Source organism: Haplochromis burtoni, unplaced genomic scaffold, assembly GCF_018398535.1.
Source record: "Haplochromis burtoni strain Fernald_Lab_line unplaced genomic scaffold, NCSU_Asbu1 Contig_166, whole genome shotgun sequence".
Taxonomy (NCBI): Eukaryota; Metazoa; Chordata; class Actinopteri; order Cichliformes; family Cichlidae; genus Haplochromis; species Haplochromis burtoni.
In genome coordinates this window covers 281,005-306,250 of record NW_024582527.1, presented here as the reverse complement: position 1 = coordinate 306,250, position 25,246 = coordinate 281,005, and the positions used below count along the sequence as shown (strand labels likewise).

The window sequence follows — 25,246 nt, the reverse complement described above, 5'->3', positions numbered from 1 at the left end:
GGGTGAATGACACATCCAGCTGCTTCTGGGCCCCTCCTGATAAGTTAACCTTGTGATCACATGCTAATGCCTGATTAATGTTGCAGTAATTAGACACAGCCTTTCACACTTAGTTAAGAGGACATCCTCCAGCAATTAGCCCGAGCCGGAGAGAGATAATTTCAGAGAACACAGCCAAATCACGTTCTTCAGCTCGCCTCCATTCCCACTTGGCAACATTAAGGTTTATTTTCTCATTATTTCATTTAATTACTCGTTTGATGTTTCATGCAGCTGCCACAAGTAATCTTTGATCCAATTAGGAAATGCTGATTGACGTGAGCGTGCGCATGGGATTCAATAAGCTGCCTTCAATTTGATGTTGTGACTATATCAGGGGATCTGTAGAGGTTTCGCGTTCTCCACTGAATGCCATCTAATAGGTTAATAATCTCCCTTAAAAAATGTTTCTTAATAGATGGCACACCTTTGTTTGCGCGTGTGTGCACAACACGCGTGTGTTCCAGCACGTGCGCACTGCGCAGTTTCTCTAGCAGATATGGAGCAGCGAGGAATGAATGCGCTAGTGAGGAGAGGGCCCTGCGCTCACCATCCTGCCGCCTGCCCATTAATAATACATTGGCACAGAGTAGATGGAGGTTTGCTGAGATTAGTCCTTCATTAAGGACTCGTTTGCTTTTACAGAGACACCTTGGTCTTTTTTAACCAAGAAGAATCAGCCCACTTGTAACGGGACTGGAATCCTATATTATATTATATTATATTAGTCGTTGCAGTGTGAAAAGCGACTAGAAGCACTGATTTCCTATCAAGACAAAGTAAATGTACATTTAATAACTGTGCATCTGTAGTTGCATAACTATTTGCGTCTAACTGGAGTGGATGAGCAACTACTCCTAACTTTCAAATGCATTAATGTAATAGTATTTGCTACATACGAAACACAGAAAACTGGTGCAGGTGAGTCATGTCTTAATATAGGTCACATTACAGTACAGTAAAATTCATTTGGTTCCCAAAACTGTGTGGAAATATATCTGTGCAATTAATTCCCAGCACATCTTTAAGGAACCTTAAGAGTTTTAGGAGCTTGAAATGGAGCCTTGTCGTGTTACCACGAAAGGCGCGAACCATTTGGTGGATTGAGTTTTAAATGTTGGGGACTGTTTTTCCTGACTACAAAATGTTGGTCCTGCATGTTACAGGTAACTTAAAGCATTCACAGACTTATTTGATACCACAGTTATAAGTATACCATAGACATTTTACTTGAGATCCAAGCATTGTATGACACATTTAAGTTGCATTAAAATGGTGCAAAGGCAGAAGAACCTACATTTTTCTTTGCATTGATTACCCTCTCGAACTCTCAAAGTATGTTGAAGAATAGAAGGAAAAAAAGTTTTTTTACTGTGTTTGAAGAAAGATATGCTTGTTGTAGTGTAGAAGTAGTGTCATCATTAAGTTTGTTCAAATGCTGCTGTGAAAAAGTCTTGAGCCACCTCCAAGTTCTTTATATTTTTTGTATTATTTCTTACTCCACGTTTTTTAAAGATCAAAGGACAATGGCTGCTTTTATGCTCCTTTTCAGTCCAGTCCTTGTTCCTGATCATTGTCGGAGGGGTGTTTTTGTTTATCTAGTTCTTGAACCACTGTTGTGTTTACACATGACAGACAACCAGTTCTTTTCTGTCTTTAGACAATTTGCTACCAGGATGCTGCAAACATATCTGTCCCCATTTCTTTAGTTGGATCTATGAAAGATAAAAACACAAAATTCTGTTTTTGCCTTGTTCACCAACAAGGTGATTTCCAAAGAGATGTTAGCCATAGTGTGTCCTTACTAAATTTAGGACTAGACTGGACAAGTGGAGGACAAAAAGAATAAGTGGGAGACCTAAAAGAACCTCTTACAGCAGGTGAACAGTATCTGAATCATTTGTTTGAATCTGAGCAGAGCGTAGAGCCCTGTACATTTCAGAGCACTCGGATTATCAGTAGACACTAGTGACTTGGTTCCACTTGCAGTCAAACATGCCCATGTTATAACACTGACTCCACCATGCCTGACAGCTGTGCAGCCTATTTCAGATGTTTGTTTTTTCAGTGGAACCAGGTATTTGCATCTCATAGTAAACTCTCTGTATTCAAATTCGTAAAGCCACTTTCTGGATTGTAGACTTTGACAGTGTGCACCTGCCTTCTTCAGAGAGCTCTTCATTTGGCTAAATATCATGAAGGAGTTTCATCCATTACATTTCTTTGCAGTCTTTCAGCCCTTTCAGTGTTGCTGAGCTGGCCAATGCATTTCTGCTTTCTATAGTATTTTGTATATTTAGCCACTGCTAAAGGTTTTATCATCTCTCTGATAGGATCATTTGTCTCACTTGCATCCAGATCTGTTTGGATATCAGAGTTCACTGGAAATTTCCTGTGAGATTTCCAGATAATTTTGAGCCTCTGAAAATTAGAGACTGTATATAAATGGTCTCTAATGCAAACCTTTCTTAAAGGCTTGAATTAAAGCTAAAAGGATGTTGAGTGCTTGATTTAAAATCCACTGTGGTGTGCACAGAGGTCAAATTTAGCAGGAAAAAAGTGTCAGTGTGCAAAAACATATCTAAATCTATTTAGTGAGTGACATAAAGAATTGGCTGAGGTTTTGCTGATTCTGGGATGTTTACAAGCTGGTGATGCAGCAAAATATGACAGCTCTATAAGGCAAAACACAAAGGCATGCAAAAAAATACTTCATGTGGGGACTCAGGAACTTTAACAGCATTTTAATTTTAATGGGGAAAATATTTTTGTCTGTCATGCTGTCTTGTTTATAATAGCTTGAGGGATAGGTTTTGCATATTCATGCAGAGACTGTTCCTGTGTTATTAACAACAAAATAACCTCGCTACAAGGTCCGCTGTGAAGCTGTTTTGGAGCTTATCACCAGCCCCTCTTCAAATCCCAGTTATTGTTTTGAAAACTTTAAGGACTGAATGGAATAAACAGATTTACTTACTGGAAATATCTGCTGGAACTAAGTGAAACACAAAGGCCCACAAATCCATATTGATTCATGTATTTCTGACAGTCCAGTATTTGAGCATGTACAGGTGCGGCGGTACGAAGCCAAGACATTTGGTTTGCAAAAATTAAATTTAGAGTCGAGCTGGAACATTTTCATTACTCAAGCCTGCAGCATTCAACTTTGGAAGACCAGAAATGTCTGGAGTACTTTATCTACCTCCTCATCGTTACCTGTCAGCAGTGGAGGACAGCCAGGTGCTTCAGCTCCAAGTGTGCGTATAAGGGGGGGGAGTATCTCATCTAGAACCCAGAGGTGGGCAGATCAATCCAAATATCGATTCTATAGATACCACCGCTAATATTGGTATCAGATCAATACTAGGATCAATACTTTTCATCAAAACAGCCTTCTGGTTTTTTTTTTATTTTTTATTTTTTGGAAAGGAAAAATAAGCCTCAAATTTGCCTTTTTGTGTTGATTGTTACATCTGTTTTATTTATAGCCTACAGTAACTTAAACAATCAAAAAAATCTCGGTTTCAAACCCGTGAAAAGCTGAAAGATGTGTTTTGTTGTGTTAACCAGGAATTGTGGGATAGAAAAAATCGCAGGGACTTGGTGGTCATTAAAATGTGTTCAGAATTTGCAAATTGATGATAATTCGCCTCCTAAATCGTGACACGCTGCTCTCACCTACATAAGCTGCCTTTATATAATAAAAGTAAAGTATCTGTATTGGCAACACTGGCCCTGTTTTTACTTGGTGTCGTATTGATACCAGAGGAGACGCGCAGTCTGTGGGAAGTTGAACCCAGTGAATCCACGACGTGCCCCTCCTCCATCAGCTGATGACGGTCAACCCAAAGCTGGGCAGGAAGTGCATCTTGTGCCTGAAGCTAGTTGGAACATGAACGGGAGAAGCTCGTTTTCACGCAGTTTCTGGGATAACAAACTAAGCTTTTGACGGTAGGGAAACCGTTTCCGACACGACATATAAACGACATTACAGACATTGCTAGTACTCGCACCGAAGTACTCCCGTTTTTGTCTTGGTCGCAAAATATGAACGGCTGCTAATGTTAGCAGTCGCGTTAGCTTATTATTGAAGTTGTGTGTGTACGTGTGTGTTGGTAACTCGCTGCACCTCGTATTTAAGAAGTTGTCACCTTGATAGCTGACAGTTGAAATAACCTTTCCCCCCTAACATGTAGCAGAGCATAGTCAGCTAGTAGTTTAGCTATGTAGCAGGCAAACTCACGTATGTCAAGCTAAGCCCAGTGTCGTTAGGAGGGGTCTTCCCCCCCATCATTTCGTACCAAACTTCATGAGAGATTCGTTCAGTTTAATGTAGCTTCGCTGATGTAGTAATGTGCATTTCTGCACTAACGTGTTTAGTCTGTTTGTAAACTCATCCTACACGTAAACATGATGTTTAAAACTAGATATGTTTAACAGGACTTCATAAACACAGTTCGAAGAATTATTCGGCTTAAAAAGTAATGATAAAATATTAAAAAAAAACAAAAAAAAACAAGCTTAGTAAAATAAATGCTGGGTTGACGTATGGCTCTTGTGTGTTAATCTGAAAAAAATAATTTCTAATTATTATTAGTGTCTATAAGAACACCAGTGTTTTTAAATGTAAGCATTTGCTTCTTGTTAACTGTTAATAGTTGGTGTGAGTGACGAAGAAATTAAAGAGCTTTGTAATTTTATCATAGGCAGAAATTTAATTTCACTTTCTCTCTGCTACCATGTTTCTAGGAAATCCCCTGAAAAAACGCCAAAGTGAAACTTGTTTTCTCTTAACTTCTGTAGAAAAAGGGGGGAAGAAAGCCAACAAAGCATCCTGGGACATGGACAGTAGGAGAGGACGAGCGTGGGGGAAGCTTGTCAAAGTGGACTCCAGTGAAACTGTGATGCTGTTCAACAGTGAATGCACGGTTGGCAGAAAAAAAGGTGGTTAAGTTTGACTGTGTTTGGGAACGAGAAACGATTGGCATTAAATTCAATGCATTTTTTTTGTTTGTTTTGCTTTGTTTTTATCTCCTTTTGTTTTGAAACGCTTAATTTTCTGATGCCTATTAACAAATGACAGTCCTGTCAGGAGCGCAGACGTTGCTGTCAGTGTCTGGAGCTTTTGAAACCTCCCCCTTGAAAACACAAAGCTTTCTTTTAGTGAACCAAACTTAGACAGGCCCTTGTGATGAGAACAAAAGACATCCATCGAGAACATGCGTGCAGAATATTAAGTAGATTTTTTTTTTTTTGTTTGGGTTTTTACTAAAGAAAAGGTTAGGTCTATAATTCTCCCTGTGTCTGCTTTTGTTGTCGAGTGCTTTTTGGGGGTCTGCCTTTTTGCAATGCAAAACTGCTAGGTTTAATTAGTTTGCTTATGTCTGGGCTGCGAATGATTTAAAAATGTCACAGCAGCACAATTTCAGGTATAACATGCGATGTTTTTAAAGGCTTAAATTTGGCTAGAGATTAAAAACTCAATATAGATGGTATTGGATTAATGAAGCATTGTTATAGAATGTTTGGTGGAGGGGGATTTAAAATATGTTTGTGCTGTAATGGTTTACAGGTGCCTTTTATAACCTATAATGTTCTCTCGAGATGGGCTTTTAAAAGCAGAAAAACTAGGAATTTCTATATTTTCATGATAGCACTTTTCATTTTTTTGTTTCCAGGATGTTATCTTTCCTTTCCAGCGAATAAACTTGTCTCAGGGGAGCACTGCAAGATTGTGAAAGATGAAAGCTCAGGGCTGGTGTGGCTTGAAGACATGAGGTACTCCAGGCTGAACTTTTGTACCACTCATATCATTTGCTTGTTTTCCCAGTGGGCCAAACTGAATATCATTATAAAAAATAATAAGCTCTCTGCTGCACCGTTGAGTAGAAATAAAACTCTTAGAAGAAGTTGGTTGAAAAGACACTGGGAGTTATCAGAAACGTGTACCACCAGGTTGAGAATGTCCTACTGAGATAGAGGGAAAAGAAAAAGGAGACGCGTACACTTTTAAAGCTCCTTTTCAGTCATTCACTTTTTTCCATTAATCTGAGAGCATCGTAACTTGCTAGCCTATTATGGATTTTGCGATTTTAAACAATATATTAAGCCACCTTCCTGTTTTATAGGAATACAAGCAGCTGGCAGCCAGCTGAATCGAGTCCCCTCGAGATGTGCTCATTAACAAAGACTCATTCAGACTGATGGCAACATGTAGGCATTTATAAATTAGACCGCAGTTGTTTGCAAACTTTTGACAGTCTGTCTGAGAGTGACTGCAGTCAGTACAAGTCAGACTGTGACTGTTTGCAGAAAGGTTGCCTTTTATCAGGTGACCTGTGTAATCGCCTTGGAATCAAAAACTGTTGTTTATTAGGAGGCAGTTTTGTCAAGATAAGTGTGTTGGTTTTTCAGTTGAGCTGATTTAATGTAAGTTTGTTTGGATGGTGGCACATGAGATGACTGCTTGTTCTATTCCCAGAGATTTTTCAATTCATGTAATAAAGTGTTGATATACGGAGGCCTGTATTGATACAATATGACCACAATATCACTCTGCTGGATCAGTTTTTTTCCCCAGCTGCAAAAAAATGCACATCTTCACTACCTAGTACAAAATGGGCAGTTCACACACTGAATATTTAAGTGGGACATGGTGAGCATTAGTTCATATTTGTTCATAATGCCCCTTTGTAAAGCAGACCTATAAGCTAGGGCTGCTCAATTATGGCAAAAATGATAATCACGATTATTTTCACTGAAATTGAGATCTCGATTATTTGACGATATTTATTTAACAATAACAATGTGTTGAATAATGACTTTAAAGATTGTCAAAAAATTATATAAAATAGAATGCAAATGTTTGCAATATAAAAAATAAATGAAAAATGTAAACATCTATGTTTAGTGAACTTTGCAGTGTTGCTCTGTGGTGCAGCTACGACACTGTAGCAAAGTTTACACACTATGTCTACTTGATCCACGTCTGACTGAACCCATAATGTTTCCACACCACTGAAGTTTTTTTTACCTCTCTTTTCAACCAACGGCAGTCACTCTCCTCTCCAAATAACTTCTGCTTAGCTTTCCGAGCTTCCCTCGGGTCCTCTTAATCAGCGGTCCCCAACCCCCGGGCCTCGGACCGGTACCGGTCCGTGAGTGTTTGGTACCGGGCCGTGAGAGTTGAGGCTCAGGTGTGAAATGTCTGGTTTTCAGGGTTTTTATCGGTTGTCAGTAGGGCTGCCACGATTTGTCGACTAGTCACGATTACGTCGACTATCAAAATCGTCGACGACTGATTTAATAGTCGACGTGTCGTTTGAAGCTTTGTAAGATCGCAAAAGACGCAGGAATAAGTAGCAGGATTTAAGAGTGTAATAACGGACTGAAACAGAAGATGGCAGCACTGCATGTACAAGGATGCCAGCTGCCGTTAAACCCGAAGAAGAAGAAGCAGCTGTGTCCCAGAATTCATAGCGCGGCCCAGCTTAGTTTCCAACAATGGCGGCAGCTAGTTAGTTTTAATATTACTCTTATTATTCTTTCTGGGTCACAAAATAAACGTTTAACATATTTTCAGGCGAGAATGTAGCTGTGTAAACCTCAAATATCTGCTCAGTTTATCAGGACACCACATATTTTCAAAAGCGCTCCAACGTTTTCGGAGACGTCTGTTACCCACTAGCTCGATAGCTAGCCGGGGCGCCGTGAGAACACCAGACTCCCGGCAAATTGTTTTCAAACCCACCGCCGTCTTTCGGGACTCAGGTTAAATATATATGAGTCACTTAAATTAAAAATGTTGTTGTTTGGCTTTTTTTTTTCAGTATTTTATTTGTTCCTGAGTAAATCGGTTTGGCTGAGATTAAAGTTATAGTTTTTACACAGCTGAATAAACGTCAAGCAGACAGCTGATTATCAGAAGTGTGAGATGCTGGAGAATTTACTCCGGTGTCCTGTTATATTTTAGATAGCAAGGAGTTTATTAAACTTTACCGAAACAATCTGCAAATTTCATTAAAATTGAATAAACTATCATCTTGTCTTTATTTTTAGTTAGCACCTTAAAAGCTTAAAGCTGTAAGCTAATGATAGTTATATAAGAGCAGATGCTGCTGGTGCAATAAGCTGTAGTTTTACGTCCAGTGGATGATGATCTGATTAGTCGACTAATCGCATAAATAATCGGTGACTAGTCGACTATCAAAATAATCGTTTGTGGCAGCCCTAGTTTGCGTTATTTTGTTCGTTTTTATCGTTTACTCGGTTTTCCTGGGTCTTTTCACGTGTGTTATGAATAAATTTTCTTTTTTTCGGTACCGGTACTAGTTTTATTTTGTTGTATTTATCCGCGACACCTTAAAGGCCGGTCCGTGAAAATATTGTCGGGCATAAACCGGTCCGTGGCGCAAAAAAGGTTGGGGACCGCTGCTCTTAATTGTTGTGACACGTGTTCGAAATGCAGAGAGGTGCGCTCGATTTGCCACACGGAGCAGCGCGAGAGTAAAGCACGAGGGAGGGGCTAATAATCGGCTCAGTCATTTTTAATGATCGTTGAAAGCCCAGATTGTAATCGTGATTAAAATTCGATTAATTGAGCAGCCCTAGTATAAGCAGTATAGTTAAATATCATGTCTGTCTGTCCGTAGCACTAATGGCACAGTGATCAACATGTCCAAACTGGTCAAGAAACAAACTCACATGCTGCAGAATGGCGATGTCATCTACTTTGTGTACAGGAAAAGTGAACCTGAACAAAGTGAGTTTTGAATTTGTGAACTATAACAATGATATATTATTTTGTATGTGTGTATATGAAGACAAAAACGCGTACGCTGTGTGCTCTTGCCACCCTGTAGACATCGCCTATGTTTACCACTCCATCAAAATGGATCACACAGCTTCACAACACAATTATGGTGAGTACCTGAGTAGTTCCCCACAATTAATTTGTCAAAAGGAGCTAATTACACAAACCAGCCACAACACACAACATTAAAACCACCTGGCTAATGTTGTGAAGGTACCCCTTTGTACTACCAAAACACACTCAGTTTCTGGGAGCCCTGCCTGTCCTTAAAGTGTCCTGTGGTGTCCAGAGCTGGTCGGTATCAGTGCTTGGTGGGTGGTACATGCCACTTAGTTACATGAATGCAATGGGCTACTGTTCACCAGCAGCATATTACACAAAAGCAACACGATCAAAACGAGTCACTTCATCTGTCTGTGATTTTAATGTTGTGGCTGAACTCGGTAGATCTTTACTTCTGTTTGTTTTGTTAGTCATCTCCCACTCTGTACTCAGACTTCAGCCCACAGCCGTCCTCCTCCTCTTCCAGGTTCAGAGATGGCCCTCTCTGTAGAGCCTGTAATGCTCTCAAAGGCTCCTCGGGATGCAACTCAGGAGGAACCTCAACCCTCTACCTCTGCTTCACACTTCTGTATTGAGACTGCTTACTCTTCTGGTGCCATGGCAACCACAGGCTCTCCTGTGACTGGTGGGTTCTCTACTCACGCACTTTTAAAAGGTTGGTGTGCAAAAGGACCGTGGGGATTATTCATAAGATTAAAAATCACTCTTTAAAGTCTTACATTATGTACATTTACCGTTTGGAGCTTCTCTAAATTACGTCTTCAAATAGAAAAAAAGAGTAGTTAACAGCCACGTCTTTTGAATGAAATGATAAATGGGCCGCTTCTTATATAGCATGTTTCTACTCTACTTGAACACTTGAGCTCTTTATACAACATGCCTCATTCACCCATTCACACAAGCACTCCTTTGTATGTCCAAGTGCTTTCTAGCTAACATTGTGATGATCCAGGAGCAGCCTTCCCAAGGATATGCTCTGGCATGCAGACTTTAGCAGCGAGCGGGCGAACCACCAACCTTCCGATTAATAGATGACCTGCTCCAGGGCCAAACACAAAAAGCAGTTTTTTCTGAAATATTACAATACCTAAATACAGATTTTACACAGCACTGAACACTGATAGCACCTGCGCTTTCTCGCCCACTCCTCTGTCAGACAGCAAGCTGACACACTCACTGCAGTGGGACACGTTGCCTCGCCTACTCATTCACTCACTGCGCTGTCTTCTTATTTTAATTTTCTCATTTGCTCCGGTTACTTGTTTGGATTTGGTGTTAAAAACAATTGCAGAGTCTCTCTGACCTGTTTTGGTGCATAAAGAAACCGATGGAACGCTGTTTCAAAATATTTCAGCTTTAAATCAAAGAACATTAAGATGAGAAACTCAAGTGTTGCAACTTCTGACAAAACAAAAAGCACCACATTCACATGTTTGTAGTTATCTTTTAATAAATAATAACCCCCCATGACCTCAGAAATGGTTTATCAGTGATATATAAGTATTGAAGTTGAAATTCTATTCTTTTTGCTTTGTATTTACTCCAAGTGAGATCAGTAAAGCTGGAGGACAGTCTTTGTGTTGGTGTTTCAGGAAATGTATCTAATTGATCTCACAGGATAGGTCATCAATTACAACATTTCTACACTGTAAAATATTAAAAGGGCTAATGTGAGGAATTTAGAATAAGACATCAGGCTGTTTACACATGACCAGTTAATTAGAAATTATAGGTGCACTTTATAAATTCCCCTAAACTGCAGTAAGTTACAAGATTTTCTCTCACTCAAACAGCTACAGAGAAAGCTTCTGCTACTGGAAGGAGGGACAGATAATTAAATGGAGATGAGCTGCTATACCTGCCTGAATCTGATATAATTTACCTTACCAACCAAACACAGGTGCAACAGATTCATAAAAAACGACAAATGCCATGTTCTCACATCATTTTCTAATATGTTTATAACATCAGCCTTGTTCTTCTTTCCACTCGTCACAGTTTTCTACTTCTGATTTTTTTCATACTGAAGGCTCATACTGGTTTGTGGCTTTGAGCTGGAGATAGTTTTACCTTTAGCCACTTTATCCTTGTTAGCGTGTTTTTAAATTTCCATGTTAATGAGGGAAGGTGATTTCAGCGTCTGATCAGGTTTGCTGTTAAGAATATTTTCATGCTTTACCAAACTTCATGTTTTCAGTCACGTTGAAGAGCTTCCATGCTAGCTACATGTTAGCTTGTGGCTGCTGTGAGTGTGTGTTGAGCATCTGATATATGGGAGGGTGTCCAGCCGGTTTGTCTGACTCAGAACACTGAAAATTGGTCAATCGGTGCATCTCTATTAGGAAAAATGGCAGCGTTTAATAAAAGTGTGTTTCAGATAAATCCCCGGTACACTCTGCATTTGAGGTATACAAAGCCCCTTGTGCCTGCTGCATGGACTAACTACAGCATCTTTAGATTGCTTTGGTGGGAATAGTGTTCTGTGGTCATGGCTCTCAGAAGTTTGTTGCAGGGAACTCCTTAGAAAGACAACAATACTATTTTCTCCAGATGAGACAAGTAAAATATAATGTGTTAATTGCTGAGCAGTAGAGATGCTATTTGGTGGCTTTCTGTACTTCTGAGCAGAGCAATGTGAGCAGTTTTCTCCTGCTTTTGTTCCACATGTAGCTTCAGCTCTTTGATGGAGAGAGTCCAATAAACGTGGACTAAAACTGGCATTCCCATTTTCCCAATTTCTCTAATTCCTCTGGAAGGCAGCCACCAAATAGGTTATATTAATATAGTCCCTGTGTAGTTTGTTTTAGCTGTCTAAAGTCTGGTTGTTATTGCTTTAAAAAATTATAATATTGCAGGTGTTTAGTAAAATATAGTTGTAGAAATGAATATTGAGAATAATAATAATGTAATTGTTCTGACATAAATTGGTACCACCAGCTCATGTGTTTTGACAGTGTGACGGATGATTAACTGCTGTAGAGGAGCAGACAGAGAGCTGTGAGGACTCTGTGCTGCTTTCCTTTTCTTTATGAAACTCTGATTACAGTTAGTGAGGGAAGAAGATGATTTACAGCTGATCAATACTGAAGTTTACGCTAATTCAGCTTTATTGTTTGACACGTGTCCAGCTGGTCATTATTGATTATATCTGGCCCAGTGTTTAACTGCCATTTCTGTCTGCTTGCATCTGCTTTGTGTACTGATTTGTTTCTCAATCTTGAAATCTTAGGTTCAGAGTACTCTGCTGGTACGGTGCCATTTTCTTTACAGTCACTCTCTGCAGTAAATAAACAAAGATGATTATGGTAAAAGAAGCTATCCTCAGCAGAGTTATGGTCAATAGTAAGTCAATAGAAGTCATTTCATCCATGTTTTGCCAGAACACAAAAGGCCAATGAGAATAATACCATGCTGAACCAATCACGTGGCTGGAATAGTTGGTCATATCAGGTTAGGCTAACAGATCAGCTCCATGGAAACACTCGTGTTACCTGCATACATCTTGTACACCCTCAGCTGTTTAACACCTGCTCATTATTCGGGACACACAACCATGTTAGCTGGTCACAGATTACCAAGTGACACTGTCTGCTCAATAGAACCTCACTATATGACTTTATTTTATTTTTTTTATTTCAAACTAAGTAAATGTTCCTTATCTTACACCAGCTTAGACAGCTGGGCTGCTGGTACCTTGTGTTCACACTCAAAATAACTTACCTGATTTAAAATGAATAAACGTGATTTTAAAAAGAGAACAGTCTGAAAGTTTCACAAAAAGCCAGGTTGGTATGATTTGTTTCCAACAGGTTGGTAAGTAAGTGCTGTTTATTTTTTCAGCATGACACGTTTGTTGTAGGTTAGAGCACTTGGAGTTGATAAGTGTCTTAACATAGAGCTGCAGTGCCGACCAGCGTGTCTGAAGTTTGATGGGATTAAAGACTCTTACAAACACATAAAAAAGTCACGCTCACCACTAAATGCACTTAACTGCAAATGTGATCTCGGCAACATTACAGAACAATGCTTACGTCAAAAATAAATGGATTTAGTAAACTGGACACTTGTGTCATACTTTGCTACCACATCAAGTTTCTGGTCAAGTAGCACAGCTGATCCATATACGAGCCTCACTGGCCACCTCGTTTATATAATACGGCTCTTGTGTTTTTCAGAATTTGTATTTGTTTATTTATGTATTATTTATTTGCTTGAACCACAGTTGACTGAATGTCTGGTAGTTTGCTTTTGTTTATCCTTGAAAGTTTGTGGGATTATTTAAAATACAGCTGTAAAACGGTCTACAGTATAATTTTCATGTTCCACTTGCACTAAAAAAAATAAAGAGAGAGAGAGAGATGGATGGATAGTCATGTATTGGTTGATCCAATAAATTTAGACCAGACTAAACTTAATTGGAAAATGTTGTAATCTGTGATCTATTAAAAACAAGTAGTTTAGAGCATTGAAGTCATTATTTGACCCACAACTGTTGTTCTTTTGTCTCATTAGGCCAAGCTAAGGATCCAACCACTACACAGGAGGAAGAAACAGAAAACCTGGAGCCAACAAGCAAGAGGAGGAAAACCGATGATGGTTAATGAATATGTTACTTTGAGATTAAACTAGATTCCCTTAACTTCTCTGATTTTGTCAGAGCCATCATGTTCCAAGCCACATTTCATTTTAATCTCACGCTTTGTGTGTGTTCTGATTTATAATGTGCACCTACTGTGTTTACAGATAAATCTTATGAATTAGGTGTGCCATGCAGCTCAAGGCCAGAAGTGGTTAGTTCCTCAAAACCACCAGTAGAAGGGACTAAGACGGATAAGATGGAGGAAAGCTTGACATGTGTTATCTGCCAGGACCTGCTACATGACTGTGTCAGGTGACCTGATTTATTTCTTTTTCCTTTCATGTTTAAGTTACAATAAAAAAAAAAAAGGTGTCTGCTTCTGCCCAACAGTATATGTGGCAAAAACAGTGTTTGTGCAATTCTAACAAGCTTGAAACAAAGCACACAGGGTGTTGACCTGTCGCTCGCTTTAGCCTCTTTTCTACTGGTCCTTAACTAGACTACTCAATTTCAGTCGCTTTCCATTACAATTGAACAGTATCTCAGTGTGCGTGAGATCTCTATAATTTCTGCCTTTAGGTAGAAACCAAGAACAATAACAGGTGGTCACATTTCCCTAAGTGAAGCCATTGGATGGAGCTGTAAAACCCGCACGGTGCAAATTACTCTGTCCAGGTGTAATGCAGCTATGGTAGTCGTTTGCAGCGATATGAAAGTAGTTGCATGTAGATAGCAGGTAGCTATACTCAGGGGGATTTCTATTGGAGGTAGAACAAACAATAGTCCTTTATGGGCCTGGTCCAAGGTGTTTAGAGTGATGTGAGTGAGCAGTATGGTGGGAACCAAGTAGAAAGTCTCACCAGGGTGCTTGCTCATTTACCTCACCTCCAGCAATGCTCATGGAGCAATGACTAGGATCATTATTAAATGGTAGAACCTGGTTAATCTCTTTGCAGCTTCCAGCTGTTTAGCAGCTTCCAGCTGTTGGGAATGTCTGATCCTATGCCAATAAAGGTGTGGGTTTGGTTTTTTCTTTTTTTCCTGTAGTTTGCAGCCTTGCATGCATGTCTTCTGTGCTGCCTGCTATTCCGGCTGGATGGAACGCTCTTCCCTTTGCCCCACCTGCCGCTGCCCTGTGGAGAGGATTCATAAAAACCACATTCTCAACAACCTGGTAGAGGCCTACCTCATCCAGCATCCAGGTGTGCACAGTGGACCCCTTTTTTTTAAGTCTTATTTTGCTCTTTGCCCTCAGCCACTGTAAACCTGCACAGATTTTTGTCTTTTTGTGTACCATTGATGAAACACGAGAGATCGGCGCACTTAACTTTACTTGATTTCCTTAATGAGCTCATTCTAAACAAACTGTCCCACAGAAAAGTGTCGCAGCGAGGACGACCTGAAAAGCATGGACAGCCGTAACAAGATAACTCAGGACATGTTGCAGCCAAAAGTTGAGCGCTCTTTCTCTGATGAAGAGGGCAGTTCAGATTACCTCTTTGAGCTCTCTGATAATGACAGTGACTCCTCAGATATCAGGTAATAAATCAGTAATAAACCTGACATGTAGTTTTGTTTCTTCTGTTGTTTCAAATCATATTTTTCTGTAAAATCATTTTAGATAGGTGTTGTAGCGAACAAAATCTTATTGTGATGGCTCCTTGTCTCCAGTCAGCCTCTGGTGATGTGCAGACAGTGTCCTGGCTACAGGAGTGATGTGAACCAGCTCCTCTTTGCCTCGAGCTCAAGCTACTGGTTCCCCGGTCTGCCAAGTCTACAGCCTATGCCTCCACCTCCCAACCCAGTTAGCGAGGAGGCGGCTGCAAAGGCCTCAGCAGAGATGCCCTCAACATCCTCGGATAATAATAATGAGTGTAAGTTAGAGGAAAAATCAAAGATTTTAGGAAATGTAATAAAATAACTGCTATTGCTCAGCTATAGATGCCGTCGTGTCACCACTGTGCCTGTTTTTCTGTAAATAGTGGCATAAATAGGCGTCTTTGTGGTTGGCACTCTAACACCAAACGCGTTAAACAAGAATGATTGTGTGGTCAGACAGTGCATGTTAAAGCCCACTTTAGCACAACAGCAACATTTCTCCTGATTTGCTAACACATCTTTGCATCTTGGCTCTTGTCCAACACTTCTTTCCTGCCTGCAGCTCCTCAGGAGTACCGCTGCCCCCCTCAGGGCTGCCATCTCATATGCACCTGCTGCCTCCAGCCAATGCCAGACAGGCGGGCCGAGCTCGGCAACCAGCAGGTTATTGCTCAACAATGTGAGTGGCATCAACACCTGTTAGTCCGTCTGCCGAAATGTAACGTCTGCGTTGACTGAATACGATTGACTACAATTTGACTGTCACTCAGAAATTTGCATGCAACTATAGTGAAATACAAAGAGATCATGTCAGATAATACAAGACCGTAAGCCGGTGCACAGAGGGCTGTGTAAGGCTGCTCTGTTTATGTAGCCTTGTGGTATGTATTCTATATAGAATCGACTGATGGATAAATTCCAAATTTGTGAGCCATATCTATAAATAGATTTTTTTTTGCACCTTAGATGGATGATTTGTGGTGTTTTGGCAGGTGTGCTGTGCCAACGACCTTTCTGTCATATGTACTGGGGTTGCCAGAGGATCGGTTGTCAGGGCTGTCTGGCTCGATTCTGTGGTATGTATCTGTTTGAGCGAAATAGCTCCAGGATATCCTGTGTTCACTGTAAACCTTCACCCTTGTGGGATTTGTTTTGGCCTCTAATTGAAAGGACTGAATCCTGAATAGTGCCCAAATCCAATATTTGTATTTTTCTTTTTTCCTATTATATGAACTATGTTTACAAAAATCCTAAACACTAGACGTAGCATTATTTTATGGTGAATACAGTGTATGATCTAACACTCTGAAAATGTATTATTATTATTATTATTAGAGGCATTAAACTGGTATGTTTTTCAATAATAAGAGTTCATTAAGTACAGTACTGTAGCAGCTAAACAGTTGAGATAAAGCACTACTCCTAAAGAGCTTTACACAATACTGTAAAAACACAGTATTTGCAGCAGATGAACAGTATCTGAAATTCATTACCTTAAGAAAAACAGCACTCATTCCCATTCAAAGCCTTTTTGTTGTCAACTGTTGTCTTTTTAACACATTTAAAAAAACTCTCCAAAAACTGTTTGTTGTTTTTACTCTGAAATTTAAATTAAAATTTGAAATGGTCTGAGAACTGTGAATCAGCTAATTCATTAGTGTTATTATTATGTTGACAATTAAAATCCACTTTTTCAGACCTCAACCTGACTGACAAATGCCTGGATGGTGTGCTGAACAACAATAACTACGAATCAGAGGTCCTGCGGGTAAGATGGACTTGTATCCATTGTTTTATGAGTCAGTATTTTCGTTGACCACTTATTTACCGTGCAATAGTTAATGCAGTGGTGTAAAGCACCAAATAAATGCAGTCATCTTACAACCTGTGACCTGTATGTCAGCATGTACTCTTTCCATCCTTCCACCAGAACTACTTATCCTCCAGGGGGCAGTCTTGGAAAGATCTGCTGAAGGACTCTTTGCAGGGTTTACAGCAAGGAAACTACCTTCTGACAGGTGAGTCCACTGAAAGTGAGTGCTGCACATGCACTGTACACAGTGCTGTTTAGAATCGGAGCAATAACACTCGATCTTCTCTCAGATTGTCGTGTCTCTGCAAACGCCATCCTGTGTTTCTGCTGTGGCCTGCGAGCCTTCAAGGAGCTGGCCTACAAATACAGACAGAACATCCCTTCATCTGAATTGCCAGGTCAGAAAATCCTACTAAATATTTTGTGACAAAAGTTCAAGTGCTCCTTTTTTTTTTTTTTTTAACTTTTTTTAAAAATATATCTAAACCTTTGCTGCACTGTACTAACCTCATTAAATATTCTGTCTTCAGCTACTGTAACGTCTCGTCCAGACTGTTACTGGGGACGTAACTGCCGCACGCAGGTGAAGGCGCATCATGCAGCGTAAGTCAGTGAAACTGAAGTTGCTGACACTATGTAATGTAATGCCATTTAGATTTTTTTCTTGCTGTCAGTAGATCTAATTAAAAAAAGCTGCTGACCAGCAAGAAGTGCAAACCCGTCATTGTTGTCATCATTATAATGCCAAGGAGCCCAACTGCACACAGCAACCCAAAGCAAATGCACTGTAACACTAATATGTGCCCCGCTTTTCTATTTGATATGATATGCATGCATAATGATAATTGTATATTGGACGTCAAATGGATAACGTTATGCAAATTGAGTTTTTATTTTGAATAGTTACAGCTTGGTTAGGTACTGATACTCTAATGCCAAGTACTTATTTATTTTAGTAATAAATATATGGAAGCACAATGCATTCACTTGACAAAATAGTGTGTCCCATTTGCCTAAAATAACAAGATAATTATCCCAGAAACTCAGATTAATGACCCCAGCTCTAGTGCAGTTGGAAACGATGGGAGATGGTGGCATCTTTGAGTGATCCTGATGGTGTTGTTACAGGCTGTCTAGCAGATGTAGCAGTGTTTCTCAATATGGCGTTAAGACGTATAACGGTGCATTACACTCGATTAAAACAGAGCTCCAAGACACCGTGGTGTTTTTCACTCCTCTTGCCACTAGGTGGAGTCCTTGTATAAACTGCCAGATAGTTCTTCATGTTTTAAAGATCTGTGCCAGCTTGTTTTAGTTCCTCTCACCTCATTTGACATTTGCCTTTACAAGCAAATCTTACACCACTTTTCCCCCCTTTTTATTTTAATTTCAGGAAATTCAACCACATCTGTGAGCAGACGCGTTTCAAGAGCTGAAGCAGCAGCGTGGCTCGTCTTCCCTCAGCCGTGTCAAATTGACATAACTGAACATCTCGTACATTCGAGGAGGCACAATCACTTTTTGCATCCGTTGTTGCTAACCGCCTTATGCAATAATCCCAGTCAGATATTACAATCAAGTCTCTATGTACAGCAGTGGCAAGGGTGTCTCTTCAGTAACACTATGCACATTCATATAGAATTAATTGCAGAGTTCAGAAATGTGTGACGCTGCTTCTCGGAGTGAAGACCTTAATAGATAATTTACACAATGCTGCCATTTAAATTCTCATCTGTTTTTCTTACATTATCTGCCATAAGCGGGTAATCAGCTATTATTTGCCTGAGCAGTTCATTTATTTGTAAGGTGAAGTAATTAGGTTCTCCCTAATAAATCTGTCCTCCAGCATGTGCAACAAAAAATAATGCGAATAAGGCAATCTGTATGGATTAGAGCCATACATGCTTACAAGCGCTTTCTATGTACCCCCTTAGCCTGGGTAAGTTGAGGCTTAATAGCCCTTATGTGTATTGACGTTCATTAGCTCTCTTACTCGGTGTAGAATCCAGAGCTTCCTACAACATGATGCTGATGAAAATATGTTGATGTCATTAGGGGGAAACAATGATGAGTAGTGTTAAGTAACAGAAATTGTATCATGTTTATTGGGCCAAGAGAACCAAAACTGCTGAATTTAAACAATATTATTAAATGTAAATGCCCAACCTCCAAGGGTCTTTTTCACAAGGGCATTAGTCTGTTCCCAGGCAAAGGTGAAAAGCCATGTATAAGCAGCTTTCACATAATGGTGTAGATTTGTAATCCCATGTGATATCTGTGTAGGACTTTGTCTGTGGGTAGGGGATCATTGAGTTGTAACACTGCCAGAGGGCCTGGAGGCCTCTGTTGTGTGCTTTTGCTCTGGATAATCATCTCCAAAGTGATTAAAGTATAGTAGGAGGAGCGCCTGGCGAGAGATGCGTGGGAAGGGCTAATCTGTGATGAAATGCACGGTTGCGTAGAACAGAGGGAAAAATAGATTGCACTCCAAGCAGCTAGTAATAGTTAAATCTTTAGTAGCATGGAGGTTTGATATACTGCTCCTGCAGCATGTAGTTACTGAACAGTTGTGCCAATACAAACACAACAGTGCATTCTGTTGTGAAGTTGTCATTTGCAGTGATTGCAGCTACGTGTTATTAAGGCTTACCTTAGTTGACTTTGTTGGATTTTGTCCAGTTTTTCTCTGGTTCTTTCCTCAGGTACAGAAAGCTGCTGGTTTTTGTTTCATTTGCAGTATAACCATGTTTGGTGGTTCAAAATTCTGTTAAGTCCTATTGAATCCAGTGACCATTTGTTCATCATCACCCAAGTGTCAGAAACGCATGCAAACATGCACAGAGAACTTTTGATGTCTACTGTAAAGGTTGACAAATCAGCCTCTTATGGCCTTATTTAGTGTGGCCAGATTTAAGCGTGCACACTCATAGGGGCCTTATATTTAAATACAAGGATGAAGGAGTAGTCTGTTAGTTGACTTTTACCTAGAGTCACTGTAGAAAGTGCTGGAGGATGATGTAGAAGCTGTTAAAGCAGGTGTTAGCTGTCATCCAGTACATTTTGTGAGTTCACTGGTGGTATTGTTTTTCTACATTTATGTAGTATTTTAGTTGACTTGAAGAGAAAACAAAAACGTACTGAGTCTAAAAAAAATCTTAGTGTTTATTTTTTACTGCTAAGAATCTTTGCACATATTGTCGGCTCATTTATTTTGCTGGATTATATCGAGCATCATGGGAAAACTGTCTGTATCCAGTGTATGGGATATAAGTAAGGCTCATAAACTCTGATGAGTAATCATGAAAACTTCCATTCCAGACTGAGATGTGAAGGAGAAATGCAGTAGCAAAGAAAAAAATCTCCTTGATAATTTGAATCAGTTGTTCATGTGTGGTTTATTAAGATTAACATTTTCTGCGGTTAATGTGGATGAAACGTGTCGTCTGGGAATCATCAGGTTTTCATTAGCGTACTGATAGAAAAATTGAATTGTGAATGGGGCGTTTCCCTGGCCTCTGCCTGAGCTCCTGATTTGAATTTGTTACGTTAGTGGTTTAGGTGTTTCTTGTCCTTTCTTTTACCCCCTCGGTTATGGTGCGTCTACGTTAGCATTCCTCAGCAGCTCAGGCCCTCAGCACAAGCCCGGTCGATCCCCTGATAGAGTGGCTGAGTTTTAATTATTCCCTACAGGAGATCTGGGGACCCTAAGCCAACAACAGTCCCAAGCCGCTCCAATCAGGAATTAGTATTAGAGGACTTTGAAGAAGTGCTTTGCATTCTCCCTTGAATGGTGTGTGTTTGGGGGGAATGATTGTTATGTTGTATACTAAGGCAAATATTTACTCACTTTGTGTGCAAAAGTCTGGACCAAGCTGCTCAGCAGTATGGAAGAGGCAGGTTTCATTCTACCTCAGCACAGCTCCCAGGAAAGTGGGAACAAACAGGCATCTGTCACAGTAACATCAGCTAAGAGCTGCGCATCTGTCGGTGCGAGAGATGAACGAGTTTTCAGATGCCTAAAAACTATTTGCGATGCACTATTTGAACAATTAGTCTGGACTATAATCAACTGCTAGTGTGAGCAGCACTTGGCACATGCAGAAAGTGTTTGGTTTTCATCATGAGAAGTCTCTTCACACTGTTGTATTCTACAATTGTCTTTGAAAAATGCGTATGGATCTGATTTTGCTGTTAATCTTTACCATTAAAAAAATGATACCTGAAAGAAAAACTGACTTGCTTTTGTAACCTTTGAACATGTGATTTCAGTGCAAATCTTCATTCTGACTTTGGTTTCAAACAAGTTTTTACTCTTTGTGTAGCTCTGAGTTAATCAACAACACAAGCTGCAAATGATTTTGCCTTTATTAAAACTTTACATTTATTCATACTGACTTTTTTTTTAAATACTATTGTGAATGCTAGTTCTGTCTTTATGCTATGTAATGGTGTATATTGGTACTTAATATGCTTTTATTTTGATTTCCCTTTTATAATCCAGCATCAGTCTTAGGGCTACATACTGAATGCCTGAACTGTTGTAGCATTAATATAAATGTATTATCTACCGTATGCTGTGTGGAACACTTTTAGGTAATATGCAACTAAGTATTTGCTACGATGTACTAAAGAAGCGTCCCCATGAAGAAGATCAAAAAAAGCAAAAGGCTGGCACAGGAAGAAGAGAATCCACAATGACAGAGCTACTGAAAACAGTGCCGTGGTTGGAGTTACAACTCACTGAAAGGTGCGAAACAACAAACTTTATAAAAATAGAAAAACTACAGTGAGAATAATATGCGTGTATATCAACAGGAAGCTACAGGAGATGCAATTCTGTAAGAGTTGATTTTGGAAATTAAAGGAGTAAGTGAGATTTATCCCAGTGACACTAAGAGTTCAGAAATGCAGAACTGGCCCACCAGAGTCCCTGCTCATCACCATCGTGTCACATCTGGTTGGTCACACTGCACAGCCCTGTGGACACACTGAGAGATGGCTGGCTGCTGTCGACTGCGTTCGACTCGCTGGAAGAGAGTGAACCGACCCCTCCTGACACCTGGCTTCCCCAAAGCCTCCACTCTGCTCTGGGCCTCTGGGAGCCGAGGTTGGTGCTTCCTAGAACAGGCGCCTTGCCTTCGCATGTCCCTGTAACCAGCCCGTTGAGCAAAGCAGATGCGGAGGTCTGCTCCAGGTGTTCGGCTGGGACCAGAGGCTGCCGGTCCTCTTCCTCAGAGATGGCAAACACAGGCACGCTGATGTGATCACCCTCACCTGGGAAATCTCGAGCGTGGCCACTCTCAATTTGACACTGAGGGGAGGAAGAGGCTCTAGAGACGGGCTCTGAGGAGGAGGAGCCCGGGGCCTTCGCCAGGTCTGCTGTCGCTGAGAGGAGGCCAAAACACGGCCCTGTGAACCGAGGACGTCGCAGGTTGCTGGTGGAGTTGAGGCGCCGCTGTCTTTGGGCAGGCTGCGTGAGGGGATAGGAGGCATTGCTGATGGATGAGTCTGAGGCTGTGCTGGTATCTGCCTTGCCTTCCAGGTGAACATCAGAGAAAACCTTCCTGCTGTCGCCACCTCTGCAGTTAGCAACCAAACTGGATGGAGTCTGGAACGACATTCACAATTAACAGACTTTAATTTAACCAACTGGTGATGGAAAAATCCTGCTTGTTCACACAAAGTTTTCCTAAACTGCTCATTTTACATTTCATGAACATTCTTCAAGGTTCAGTTCATCCGAATCATATTTTACGTAGTCTGTTGGTAGAATCTGACCATTCAAGTAGCTTCATTTTATTTTGTATGTAATGATTGTAGTACTGACGCTGTCCACCAGCTTGGTGAAGGGACTGGTGGAGTTCCAGCTGCACCACTTCTTATGAAGCTGTGGCAAAGGAGGGAGGAAGTCCTGGAAGGTGCGGACACTCCACGCCCTCGGTCTGGCACAGCCGTTGCCATCCTTGACTGATCTGGATCCAGGTGAGGTGGAGGATTCGAGTGGTGACGGCCAATCGCCTACAGGACCAGTGTCACTGTGTCGCAGAAACCTCTCCCGCTGCTGAAAGATACACGTAGCAAAGTATAAGAAGCTACATGCAAGTGAAAACATCACACGATAGGAAAAATGCAGCTACAATCGTTAATATCTTAGGCAGCTTTTACTGAGTCAAGCATGGGTCAAAAACAGGAGCACTACCTCATCACGAAAGAAGAGGAAAAAAAATATTCTAACCAGGCACCAAGGAGAGCGCAGCAGATGTGTATATGTAATAACCAAATTAAGACACCAGTAGGAATATTGTAAGAGCAAAAAATCAAATAGTTAAATCTCAAACAAACAAACAAAAAGTATTCTCTACTGTGCTGCACTTAAACTGCTGCCAAATCAGCAAATAGCATCTCTGTGCAACAATGCATTCCCTCAGGTGTGAACATTAGGAACAACTGTCTGCTGGTTGCACCTGCTGCATTTCCTCCTCACCTGAATATCTCCCCACAGACTTTCCTGTGTACCACATTAACGGATTAACAAGAAAGGAAGTGTTCTGATTAGCCTAGCTCTGTCACACAGCCAGCCAGCTGAGCATGTGTGGCTCACGTACAAATCTCATCATTATTAAGTATATTAAAACTGTCGAGAGAACAGCGCAGGCTTTGGAACAATTTTAGAGACATCTGTGGTATTGCTGAAGCACAGCTATTACTGTGGGAAGTTTACACTCCGGGACCAAAACAAAGAAGCATTTTAGGAGTCAGAGCCTCATATAGGTCATTTCACTTGAGCTTAAGAGGCTAAATATCGACAACCTGGATGTGTGGAGATCGCTTTATAATGTCTTGGGAATTGCACTCATCAGAGAGCGATAATCCGTCCCTCAGAGTCACTAGCAGCTAGCTTTGTCTAGACAAGAATTAGCTAGGGGTTTATATAAAATGTTCTTTTCCACGCCAAAGCCTGAGAACACAATAGGAACTTTTAGTCTTGAAAGATGAGGCAAGAACTCAGTGCACTTATACACTGTAGTTCCAAAGGTGAGACTGGGGACCATTTAGGGATATTTGGAAAAGTTTGACGTACTCCCTAGAAAATGGAACAAGCCGAATAAAGTCTGTTGATTTTCAGACGGCGAGGAATGTACCAGACCGTTTTGATCCAGACTTTCTCTGCCTTGATCTCATCAGCCCTGCCTACAGCAACGTTTTCCAATCTTCTCATCGCTGTACTGCTAAATCGAAGCTCTTCTCGGAAAGGGTCTTTTGCAGCGAAATTTTATCAAAAGGGGGTTTACGGCTCAGGGCATCGTGTGTAACACAGGAAGTACCACGCCAACCTGGAAGCGTACCTGGCACTGACACAGAGAAGATGAATTTTGAAACATTTTCTAAACCGTATTTACATGCACCGAGGACACACACAGGCAGACCACACACACTGTGCGTCAAAGCGTGCATGACACACACCAACACACAAACACACACACAATTGGAGCTGGGAATCTGGCTCGGAAGATAATACTCCATTAGCCTAGGCTGCAGAAAAGCTTGCCAGCCCTTCAAAAAGCTGCCAAAGCTGTTTTATGCCAACTCTTATTCTGAGAATACAAAAGAGCAGCAAGAAAAAAATGCCTGATTGAACTATTGCTTCCCCAACACATGTCCTATCTTTTAATTATCCTCATGTGCCATTGCAACACTAGGTCAGTTCAAAGCACTGAATGCCCCGCCACCTCTGATGTTCACTGATTCAGGGATCATTTCCTCAAAGCAACAAGATCACCCACGCAGAGTGTGACCTTGAGATTGAACACACAATTTCACTTTCCACTATGATATAAGACTACATCCACATCATTTGTTTTTCCCCCAGAGCCATGTCAGTAGCATGTTAAATAAAATGGATGGGAATTAGTTTTACACCTAATTCACATAAACAAAAACGATGGGTTTGACAATAAGCGGTCATCAGATTTGGTACATTTCATCAAGCATGCTTGGGATCTTTGTCCTGTTGCATGACACAATCTGGGCCAAGCTTGAGAGGTCAGACAGATGGCCTACAGAGGAGCTAACAGTTGACTGCAAGGTGCCCTGTAGCTGCAAAACAAGCCCAAATCATCACCCGTCCACCATCGTGCTGACAGCTGGCATGAGGTGTTTGTGCTGATACGTTTGGTTTTCACCAAATGTGGTTCTGTCCTTACGGCCAAATGTCTTCACTTTGGTCTCATCTGTCTAAAGGACATTCTTCCACAAATTCTGTGGTTTGTTCAGACGCAAATTTGCAAACCGACACTGTGCTGCCATGTTCTTTTGAATTCAATTCAGTTTCACTTATATA

General features: G+C 40.7%; 2 protein-coding genes across 11 annotated transcripts in view; one reads left to right on the top strand and one right to left on the bottom strand.

The window, feature by feature from the left end:
- The first annotated feature begins 205 nt into the window (after positions 1 to 205).
- On the top strand, positions 206 to 19,289 carry chfr (checkpoint with forkhead and ring finger domains, E3 ubiquitin protein ligase). 7 transcript variants are annotated; one of them, XM_005933330.3, is made up of 18 exons: positions 206 to 223; positions 4,843 to 4,983; positions 5,718 to 5,817; positions 8,691 to 8,800; positions 8,901 to 8,960; positions 9,381 to 9,569; positions 13,427 to 13,510; positions 13,658 to 13,805; positions 14,541 to 14,695; positions 14,870 to 15,032; positions 15,165 to 15,367; positions 15,655 to 15,771; positions 16,085 to 16,168; positions 16,790 to 16,860; positions 17,023 to 17,110; positions 17,196 to 17,303; positions 17,436 to 17,508; positions 18,299 to 19,289. In XM_005933330.3, the coding sequence occupies exons 2-18, from the start codon at positions 4,881 to 4,883 to the stop codon at positions 18,339 to 18,341; spliced, it is 1,899 nt and encodes a 632-aa protein (XP_005933392.1). In that variant the 5' UTR covers positions 206 to 223; positions 4,843 to 4,880; the 3' UTR covers positions 18,342 to 19,289. The 7 variants fall into 7 exon arrangements, with proteins under 7 accessions (XP_005933392.1, XP_005933391.1, XP_005933390.1 ...); XM_005933329.3 differs by lacking the exon at positions 206 to 223 and adding an exon at positions 3,835 to 3,990 and having other exon boundaries at positions 4,789 to 4,983; XM_005933328.3 differs by lacking the exon at positions 206 to 223 and adding an exon at positions 3,837 to 3,990.
- A 1,755-nt stretch (positions 19,290 to 21,044) lies between these two features.
- The window catches only part of si:dkey-112e17.1, a 25,342-nt gene continuing 21,140 nt past the window's right edge, over positions 21,045 to 25,246 (bottom strand). For 3 of the 4 annotated variants that reach the window (XM_005933325.3, XM_005933327.3, XM_014337111.2), the window contains exons 6-7: positions 22,733 to 22,966; positions 21,045 to 22,513 (exon numbers count right to left, since the gene is read on the bottom strand). In XM_005933325.3, the coding sequence (XP_005933387.1) occupies positions 21,854 to 22,513; positions 22,733 to 22,966 (894 nt within the window). In that variant the 3' untranslated portion in view covers positions 21,045 to 21,853. The remainder of the gene's footprint in view (positions 22,514 to 22,732; positions 22,967 to 25,246) is intronic. The other variant, XM_005933326.3, reaches the window with a different exon arrangement.

Excerpts from the sequence above, each read along its gene's own strand:
- chfr (XM_042225284.1), top strand. The coding sequence starts at position 5,543 with ATGAAGCATTGTTATAGAATGTTTGGTGGAGGGGGATTTAAAATATGT. Across the intron at positions 8,801-8,900 it reads GAAAAGTGAACCTGAACAAA|ACATCGCCTATGTTTACCAC; the intron begins GTGAGTTTTGAA and ends GCCACCCTGTAG. Across the intron at positions 16,169-16,789 it reads CTGTCTGGCTCGATTCTGTG|ACCTCAACCTGACTGACAAA; the intron begins GTATGTATCTGT and ends CCACTTTTTCAG.